Here is a 10918-nt window from a genome sequence, read left to right as displayed (position 1 = left end):
GATTATTTTCGGCCGGAGGTGTTTAACGCCATCTTGTGGATCTGTACTTAAACTTTAAGAGCGGTCTGTATTTACATGTACTATTGCATAATTAATGAATATTATCTACTTAAATATGTTTTATAGTCACTGTTAAGAATTGCCACGAGGCGGCGCTCTCATCATATAACACATTATTATTCAGTTGCCATTCAACTCTAGAACAGAGAACATCTCCTGTTACTCAAAATGATCTTGTCAATTTTATGTTATTAAGTTTGTAAATAAATGTTTATGTTTGTTACAGTCCGCTACTTTATAGCTCAATATATCACGAACACTTAACAAAAAGTGGTCATCGCCGAGCACGAAGACAAACCGAACGCTTGTGAAAATTTAATACGAAATCGAAACGAACAATGGCTTTGGAGCAAATAACAGTATTTAACCGAAAACGGGGTTATATACGAGGACAATTGACAAGGATTGAAAATGCACTTCTGCAAAATACTGATTTACCTGTAGACAATACGGACATCACTCAAAAATTATCAACTTTGGATAAACTTAGAACAAAGTTAGAGGATCTACGCAGCGAATGCTATTCTACTTTGTCGGATGAGGATTTGCCAGATTTTGAAGAAAGTTTAGATGGGCTGCAAATTGACCTCGAAACATGCGAGGTAAGCTTTCAAAAACTTTTAAATCCAAATTCTAATTCAAATGAAAATGGTTCGTCCTCTGGTAACTGTAAACTAAAATTACCGTCAATTAATCTTCCCGAATTTTCAGGTTTATATGTTGAATGGTTGTCATTCAAAACGCAATTTATGTCTTTAATTGACGATAACAAACAGTTGTCAGAACAACAAAAATTGTTTTACCTTCAGTCGGCACTTAAGGGTAACGCTAAACAATTAATTACGGTAAATGATACGTACAACAGTTTATTCGAAGCATTGAAAAAACGATTTGAAAATACACGGTTGCTAATTATGAGTCATATTGGTGAAATATTTAATTTTTCTAAAGTTAAATGTGAATCTGCGTCTAGTTTAAGACAGATGCTCGATAAAATTGAAAGTAATTTGCGATCATTAAAACAACTAGAATTAGAAACGAACCCTCTTTGCGAAGCAATATTAATTTATATAATTATTCAAAGAATTGATATTGACTCACGTAAATTATACGAAATGGAATTGGGTTCAGAATTACCGAGTTGGGAAAAATTTACGGAATTCTTAACTAAAAGATGTCAAGCACTAGAAAATGTAAACAGAAATTCAGGCGAATTTAAACGGGAACCAACCCCGAAATTCAAAACTCTAATGGTGAAAAACGAAAACAAAAATAATTGTTTATTAGGATGCATGGAATCCCACCCTATTTTCAGATGTAAAAAGTTTATCGATTCTAACGCAGATGATAGATTAAAATGTGTTGTAAGGAATAAATTATGCTTTAATTGTCTCGGATTTCACACAATGTCTAAATGTAAGAAAATTCATTTAAAATGTAAATCTTGTAACAAGAATCATAGTACAATGTTACACGGAGCGAACTTTTTCTTCGATAGACAAAATCAAAACAAAAATACGGGTGTGGCGCCAATGAGCAGGGAAGAAAGAAATAATTCAGTTTCGGAACAAGAAGTTACGCAATCACAAATGCAAAATGAAATTAATAACAAACCGCAAGAGGCACCATGTTTATATTCTTTTAATGTAAATAAAAACGTTCTTCTTTCTACAGTGAAAGTTAAAATATTGCAATCGAACGGAAAATATTTGCATTTAATAGGGCTATGCGATTCTGGAAGTATGAAATCTCTTATTACTGAAGAGGCAGCTAATTTATTGGGTTTAAAAAGATCGCGTTGTAGGTCAAATTTAATTGGATTAAAAAATACAGTATTTCCGATCACTGAGAAGATTTATTCGCGTATAAGTAATGATGAGGAATCATTTAGTAAGGAACTCGAATTGTTAATTTTGCCAGAAATAGCCGGAAATGTTCCTTCGGAAGAAATAAATATTTCTAATTTGAATTTACCCGAAAACGTAAAGTACGCTAATCCTAATTTTTATTTACCGCAAAAAATATCGATTCTTTTAGGAGGAGACGTATTTTATGAATTGTTAAAAGGAAATCAAATTCGATTAAGGGGTAATTCTATTATTTTAATTGAAACAGTTTTCGGGTGGATGGTTACAGGTTCGATCCCCTCTACACACCCACATGATTCCAAATGTTATTTCATGCAGGACAATGTTGATGAAGGGTTAAATAAATTTTGGGAATTAGAGTCAATTGGGATAGTTCCAAATGATAATACAGATGAGGAAAGTACTGCTTTAGCTCTCTTTAAAAATTCTGTAGATTACAAAGAAGGGAGGTATCAAGTTGGGCTACCATGGAAACATGATTTTAGGGAATTAAACGATAACTTAACTGTAGCCAGAGGACGGCTAGATCATTTGATTAGAAAATTTGAGAGACGCTCAGAACTGTATGAAGATTATCGTGAAATTCTGAAAGACTATGAAAATCAAGGCATCATAGAGAAGGTCCCAAAAGACAAAGTACAAACAGATAAACCGCTATTTTATCTACCATTTTCCATGGTTTACAGAGAATCAGTCAGTTCTAGTAAACGAATAGTTTTTGATGCCAGCTCACATGAAGAAGGTGAACTTTCCTTAAATAACTGTTTATACTCAGGACTTAGCCTAAATCCCCTGATATTTAACATGCTTATATTTTTTCGTTTGAATGCTGTGGTGATCTTAGCAGATATCGAAAAAGCGTTCCTTCAAATATCGTTGAATGAGACAGATCGAAATGCAGTGAGATTTCTTTTTCCAAGTTCGAACCCGGCCATAAGTGAGCAGTATGACATAAATATTTTTAGATTTTGCAGAGTTCTTTTTGGTGTCAACGCCAGTCCCTTCTTGCTTTCTGCCACAATTAAGGAACATATCAAAAAATATCAAGAGTTGCATCCCGCTACGACGAATATGCTCAATGAATGTCTATATGTCGACGACTTCATAGGAGCTCTCGACGACGTGAAATCTGCCTTTCAGATGTCGGACGAAGCCAAGAAAATTATGGCAGAAGCAAGCATGAATCTGTGTAAATGGAGTTCAAACAGCAAGGAACTGGTACAATTATGGAAGGATTGAGGGTTCGAAACCCATCCCATTCATTCGAAAGCCAATCCTGCTGCCAATTTACACAAAGTTCTAGGACTGCCATGGCATGTGCATGAAGACTACATCTCTGTAGATCTGAAAGACTTGCTTAAATTCGATGGAAAAGAAAGCATTACTAAAAGAATTGTTTTAAGAACTATCGGAAAACTGTTCGACATATTGGGTTTTCTTAGTCCGTACACAATAAGACTCAAGTGTTTACTCCAAGACTTGTGGCTTAGAAAGTGTCCGTGGGATACGGAACTTCCACCAGACATTCGCCAACAATTTATTCAGTGGAGGTCTGAGTTACCTGTCATTTCGAAATTACAAGTTCCTAGAATGATTCTAGACTCCAGTCTAGATGATGCCAAGGTACTTCAAATTCATGTATTTTCGGATGCCAGCCAAAGAGCATACGGAACAGCAGTGTACCTTAGAGTGAAGTACAGTGACAAAATCACAGTTAATCTTATAGCATCAAAGAGTCGTGTTGCTCCATTAAAGAAACTGACTCTTCCAAAACTAGAACTAATGGGTGCATTACTTGCAACCAGACTTGCAAAAGAAATAGAACAGATTGTAAAACGAAAAGGATCCCCAACAGTTCATTTTTGGACAGATTCCCAGATCGCATTGTTCTGGATCAAAGGACCTCATCACAAATGGAAACAGTTTGTTTCCAATCGAGTGAAAGAGATTCAAGCCCTTAGCAATCCTGAATCTTGGTCACACGTTCCCGGTAAACTTAACATTGCTGACATTCTTACGAGAGGAGTTAGTGCAGAAGTTCTTCTGAAAAATGAGGTCTGGTGGTCAGGTCCCGAGTTTTTAAGAAAAGATGAGATTTCAGTGTTTGAGTGCACTAATTCTATTGCTGAAAACTCTTACCTTTCAGAGTTAAAAAAAGGTTCCTCTGTTGAAGAGGATATGTGTTTTGCTTTAACTAATCAAAATGTTATGTTTTATAATTACCTACTTAAACTTACCAATAATTTTTCTAAACTTGTTCGTATAGTTTCATATATTTTTAGATTTATCTATAACTGTAAAAATCCAAAGAACAAGGCAGGTAGGTATTTAGATTCTGAAGAATTGAACAAATCCGAAACTTTTCTCTTAAAATTTGCCCAAAGTGAATATTTAGAAGAATTGAATGCTTTAATTAAAGGTGAGAATGTGAAAGGTAAAAGTAAATTGTCTTCTCTTAATTGTTTTATTGATAAAAAGGGTCTTATACGTGTTGGAGGTCGAATTGTAAATTCAAGTGTTAATGATTATACTAAACATCCAATTGTCCTTCCAGCAAAACATCCCTTAACCTATATGATTGTACATTATTTTCATTTGAAATATTTACATGTCGGAGCACAAACTTTGTTGTACTTAATACGTCAAAAATATTGGCCTGTGAACGGCAGAAATTTGTGCAGGTTGGTAATACACAATTGTGTTACGTGCACAAAAAACAAACCAGTTTTAGAGCAACAATTAATAGGTCAGTTACCTAAAGAACGAATCGAACCTTCTCCTCCATTTATCATAACAGGTATTGATTTTTGTGGACCATTTTATATAAAATTTAAAGGACAAAGGAAAGGTGTTTTAAATAAGATATATGTTGCAATTTATGTATGTTTCTGTACTAAATCAATACATTTAGATTTTGTAAGTGACTTAACATCAACAGGGTTTATAGCTAGCTTGAAAAGATTTTTTTCTAGAAGAGGTAAGGCCTCTAAAATTTTCACTGACAATGGACGAAATTTCGTGGGTGCAGACGCTGAACTGAAACGGCTTTTCAAAATTATTAATTCACCAGATGAACCTTTGGCTCAATATTTTGCCGAGGAAAAAATCGATTGGCATTATAACCCCCCAAGATCACCAAATTTTGGAGGATTATATGAAGCCGGCGTTAAATCTTTTAAATTCCACCTAAAACGGATAGCTGGAAACTCCAATTTTACTTTGGAAGAATTCATTACAGTTTTAGCAGAGATTGAAGGAGTATTAAACTCCAGGCCATTGACTCCATTGTCAGCTGATTTCGAAAACTTTGATACCCTAACACCTGGGCATTTTCTTATTGGGAGACCCATCACTTCCATTACAGAACCCCAACTTGCAGATATCAATGAAAATAGACTCAGTAAATGGGAAAAGATTTCTAAAATTTCTCAAAAAATTTGGAGACTTTGGAAGAGAGATTATTTAAGTAATCTCCAAGAACGCCACAAATGGCAGTTCAGTAAAGATAATGTTAAAATTGGAACTTTAGTGTTGGTGAAAGAAGAGAATTTGCCAGCAACTAAATGGTTAACAGGAAGAATTGAGGAAATATTTAAGGGAAGTGATGGGAAGGTAAGAGTTGTAAATATACGTTTGCCACAAGGCAATATACTTAAAAGATCAGTACGCAACATTTGTATTTTACCTATATATTAATTCTTGTGTTAAAATTTTCATTATAATTGTAAAGTTGAAATTACGTGTATGTATATTTGATGTTTTGTATGAATATTGTCAATTTTTCATTTTATTTTATTATGTAATAAGCATTGTAATTAATAATGATTGGATTTAAACATCCAATCGGCGGGGAGTGTTAAGAATTGCCACGAGGCGGCGCTCTCATCATATAACACATTATTATTCAGTTGCCATTCAACTCTAGAACAGAGAACATCTCCTGTTACTCAAAATGATCTTGTCAATTTTATGTTATTAAGTTTGTAAATAAATGTTTATGTTTGTTACAGTCCGCTACTTTATAGCTCAATATATCACGAACACTTAACAGTCACTATCACTTTTTTAAAACATTTTCGAAGGATTAGACGCAAAACGCTGGATTATAAGTCGAATGCGTTTTCTTAAAAAGTATTATCTCTTTTAAATTCATTATAGAAAAAGAAGAAATTGCAAAAAATTATATTATTTTCTGGGACACTCAATCACAGCAATCAAATAACTGAAGAATAAATTTTGCAAAATCGAAATCATAGAACAACTATAGGAAACCTCAGAGCAAGTAGCCTCAGAAATGAGTTTCATATAATATTTATATATAATATTTATATATAATGCATAATATTTATATATAATGCATAATATTTATATATAATATATAATATTTATATATAATATACTAGAAGGCTCCGCCCCCTGCTCGATAGCGCTCGCTCGCCAATGAACACGATGTTCTAGCACAAAGACATAGTATATTATCATCAAAGACATAGTATTTTATAATCAAAGACATAGTATTTTATCATCAAAGACATAGTATTGTACTTATGTAGAAGAATTCTATCAATGTTCTTATTGGCTTTTAAAAAAGTATATTAGCTATTTAGATTGTGCCTGGTGAAAAAATCAAAACATTAGCTAAATGAGAAACATATTAGCAAAATAAATTATCAAATATTGCTGTTACTCACCTAAATATAACTAAATGTGTATAATAAATTAGTTATTGCTAGAAATTCTGAAAGTTTTAGAAATTTTTTTTATTATTTGAAAATATAAACTTTAAACCCTAACTTTTCCTTGTAAGATAATAACCCTCAAAAAGTCCTTCATTTTCAAGAACACAAAAATTTGTTTTATCGCCAAATGAAATATTTTTTGGTGATCAGCATTATTGAAATCAATTTCTATATTAATTAACATTTGTGATAAAGTACATAACATTTTAGAACAAAATAAGGATGTTTTATATACAATAAATTAAAATGCATGGCTGTTAGCATTACCCGAGAAATACCACGTGGAGGTCGCCATGCTGCATTTCTAATCGGGGAGTTTTGATTTTGGCAGATATTATACTCTTCGACATCTACTGTTACATCTTGAACAGTTATTATTGCACTTGATCTCTGCAATCTACGCCTTCCATAACATTCCTCAACACTTTCTTGGGCTCTTCGAACACGTTTTCTTTCATTACGTTTAAAAGCCCTAGCAGCTTCACTAATATTCTGCATTTTAAAGCGTGAAAATTCAATGCATAAATAAACGCGAAATATAAAAAAATTCAATGCATTCAATACAAACACTTAGACGTTTTTAAGACGTTTAGGTAATTCCCAGTAGAAAAATATCATTTCAACAGCTGCCTTTTAAAGCATTCTCACTTCAATTAATTAATTAATTCCTAATTGAGTTTAAATTAAATATTATCATGCTTTTAGGGCATGAATCTGAATTGAACAACCTGATAATGCTCACTCTGGTTATTGTTTCCGTTTTTAAAAGCGCTATATGTTGAGCCAGTTTAAATAAAATATTATCTTGTTTTTAGGGTATGAATCTGAATTGAACAGCCTGATAATGCTCACTCTGGTTATTGTTTCCGTTTTTAAAAGCGCTATATGTTAAGCCACCTCAACTAGATTTGCCATGTGACATTCTTAGCAGCAATCATTGGTCGATTTTCTAACGTTGCCATTCGGGGAGTTGTAATGAGGCTTTTTTTGGTGCCGTGAAAGAGAAATATATATATAGATAATATTTACATGTAATATATAATATTTATGTATAATATTTATATATAATAGTTAATGCGGAGCTTTCAATTGATTTATATAACTTTAAGAGGCGTATAAGTAAAGGGAAAAAAATAATGTAAAATTTAAACAATAAACTATTAATCTTTGAATATTTCAAATTTGTTATTTGATCAATTTCTCCAATGGTTCAAAAAATATTATTGTAAACAAACATATTAGATAGAATCTTATATTTTTGATTTTTAAACAGTATTTTATGTTTTATTAGTAACCTTTTTTTAACAAAACATGGAGAATAGGTTAACCAAAATGGAACAAGGTTAACTAATTACTATAAATGCTGTTCTTAACCTTTCAATTTTTTGCTCTTGCAAGCGAAAAGAAAATTGTCAAATCTGAAATTAAGTAATAAAAATAACACATATGAACATTAAAGGGTTCACCTACTGTTCGTTGCTTTTGCCAACTAAGAGCATATCTGGAATGAAGATGGCGAATAATAAACCATGAATGAAGAATTGCGAAGAGTTCTTCGCCAAATCCTAAGTAAATATTCCACAACTGTTAATCTGGCTCAATTTATAAAATATTTAAATCTTTTAACTTTATGATTTCTTCAGAATATTATGATTCAAGCATCAGTAAAGTCTTTGAAATAGAGCTCTTCAGTTCGTTGGCTTTAGCAATCTCATTTGTGACACATCATTTATAATTCTCCCTTTTTGAAAACCCGCTCTTTTTGGGATCTAAGGATTCCGACGACGAATTCAACAGCAGTTAGTCAAATAGATCCAAGCGATAGATTAAATTTTAGTAAATAAATCATGGTTATTTTTTCAAGGAACAGTCATGATTAATATAAGCAGAGATGTAATTTATCAAACCAAAATATAGACGCATACAAGTGTCAAAATAAGTGCTTATAAATAAAACTATTTTAATATAATTAAATAGTTCTACAATATATTATCAACATTTTAATTTTAAATAAATTATAAATGTACTATAATTAATCTTTAGTTTCCTTTAGCTCCTCACAAGTTTTAAATTTTTTTCACCCAACTTTTGTTTAAAATACACGAAGAGATATAAAAAAAAATATTTTAAGCGCCATATAAAATTAATTTTGATTTCAAAAATATAATCAGGGTGTTAAAAATATTAATTTTAAAAATATCTGTTTAATTTAGAAAAAAGAAATGTTTAAATGAAGTATATGTCTTAATCTGAAATTAGTATTTGGTACAATTATTTTAATTTCAATAGTCAATCAATAGTAGACAGAGAATATTAGGAACAGCTAATGTGTTAGCAAAGGATATATTGAAATCGGATTCACAGTGAACTCGAGTCACAGCGAACTTCGGATCCGCAGCCATCAAGTTCCAGATCAAGTGCCATAAATTCTAGCCTTTCCCCCTTATAAGAAGTGGAATAATCCAGTCTCATTTGGATTCACTGTGGGATTCAGGGGCTAATTATCTTTTCTGGGGTTACTCCGCAGATTCAGTTATAGCTGTATTGGTGAGTTAGGGTTGTCACATCTAGTGCCTTATCGCTGTAATGGTGGGTTGAGCTACCGCAGTTTGAAACCACGGCTTGCCTAATTGACTATTCTAAACTTGCCCCGGACATCGGACCACCGGTTAGCGCGTTACATCCCTTAGAATAAGTTTTCCATAAGGTTTGATAAATATATAACAATAAAGCGATTCGTGAAATTGTAGCTCTAATCAATAAAAAACAAGTTTTAATGTATGTTTTTTTGAATTATTACCCATTGGCAAAATGGGTCTTGTTTTGGATTTGATGGCGTCCTCACACTTTTCAACTACAATAATCAAGAGTAATAGCAAACATTGCGCATGCGTTGTTATAACGACCGCTGCTGTTTGATAATTTTTTCAGAATTATTTTTTTCACTTTTAATTTTGCTATGCATTAAGTTGGTGAGTTTATTTGTGAGATATGGGACGAGAGAGATCTCATAAATACTTCTTGAGTTGTGAGTAAAAGAGAATTTCATCATTTGAACGGCGTTTTTGCTTTTATTGTTTTAATTAAGAATCAGAAATTCTAACCTACAGATCAAACTTTATCGTTTTAAATATTAATTCCGGTGAATATCACAAATAAAGAGGGTCCAAACTGATTGACACGGTGCCAAAACTTAGAGTTGAGGCAAGAAAAAAAACGATGCCAAGGCCTAAACTTACGGGGGCTGAAAAAGCCAAAGCCAAAGAACGTAGACGGAAATACTTTAAGCGTTACACACAAACGGAAAAATGAAAGGATTCCGTACGCAAACGCAAGCATGAAGCCCGTTCCTCACAAAAGTACCAAAGTGATTGAGAGAGTTGAACCCTACCGAATGGTGGCTCTCCGAAACCCTTTCATACAAATGCGAGAACTGGGCGTTGATCACCAGTTAGAGATAAAAGGATTCATTGTCAACGTACCCAATGACTTTCAAAAGACCGTAGACTGAAATGACCACAAACGATTATAAAGCACATTATAAATTCAGCTAAAATAATAAAAGAAAATGATAAACTCACCAATTCATCAATCTAATTGATAGTTAAGCTTTTTGCTGCAGCATAGCGCTAAAACCGTTTGGGCCAGACTACTGCCATTTCGGCACGTATCGATAAAAATACAAGTCATCTTTTTATATGCTCTAGCATTAGAGTAGAAACTTTTAATATTTTTCTTTGTGCATATTTTGAAGGTAAGGTGTGAAATGTGAGAAATTTATAAAATATGTCAGCTTATAGCTCATGCTTTTTAGTGACCAAAAATATCCGATCCTTAGCATTCTAACAACATAATTTAAATTAACGCTTTTTAAATTGGGTATAATATAAAAAAAACACAACTACTTCCACTTAGTAGGAATAGCATTTACCATGACGCAATGCTAAATTCTATGACACTATCCACATAAATGCCACTATCCACATAAATCAATTATTAATCAAAATTCGAATATCAATTACTTTTCTTTATAATGCTATAAAATCTGGCGAGCAGCTATTTAAACGATCAAACACTTCGTTTGCTTATTTGTGGCTTGAAGTTAGGCTCGCAGAAAATGCCGTTCATGGGTTAAATTTAGTAGGAATAACACAACCTGTGACGTAGGCTACAGTATACCCAATTGAGGGTATAATATTTTACAAGGTTAGCTCAATTATGACAATTAATATCTTGAAATTGATTGAAAAT

At 32.6% G+C, this 10918-nt stretch overlaps 1 protein-coding gene across 1 annotated transcript; it reads left to right on the top strand.

The window, feature by feature from the left end:
* Nucleotides 1-398: 398 nt before the first annotated feature.
* On the top strand, nt 399-7500 carry LOC139424864 (uncharacterized). Its single transcript, XM_087151475.1, has 5 exons — nt 399-662; nt 2247-3117; nt 3199-4108; nt 4211-5540; nt 7483-7500. Exons 1-5 carry the CDS (start codon nt 399-401, stop codon nt 7498-7500), a joined length of 3393 nt encoding a protein of 1130 aa, XP_087007601.1.
* Nucleotides 7501-10918: the final 3418 nt, after the last annotated feature.

Source organism: Parasteatoda tepidariorum, chromosome 9, assembly GCF_982258835.1.
Source record: "Parasteatoda tepidariorum strain Cologne lab strain chromosome 9, Ptep-v5.0, whole genome shotgun sequence".
Taxonomy (NCBI): Eukaryota; Metazoa; Arthropoda; class Arachnida; order Araneae; family Theridiidae; genus Parasteatoda; species Parasteatoda tepidariorum.
Note: the sequence above shows the minus strand (reverse complement) of the source record. Positions and strands in the feature narration are given on the sequence as shown.

Excerpts from the sequence above, each read along its gene's own strand:
- LOC139424864 (XM_087151475.1), top strand. The coding sequence starts at position 399 with ATGGCTTTGGAGCAAATAACAGTATTTAACCGAAAACGGGGTTATATA. Across the intron at positions 663-2,246 it reads TTGACCTCGAAACATGCGAG|GACAATGTTGATGAAGGGTT; the intron begins GTAAGCTTTCAA and ends TATTTCATGCAG. Across the intron at positions 3,118-3,198 it reads AGAAGCAAGCATGAATCTGT|CCAATCCTGCTGCCAATTTA; the intron begins GTAAATGGAGTT and ends TTCATTCGAAAG.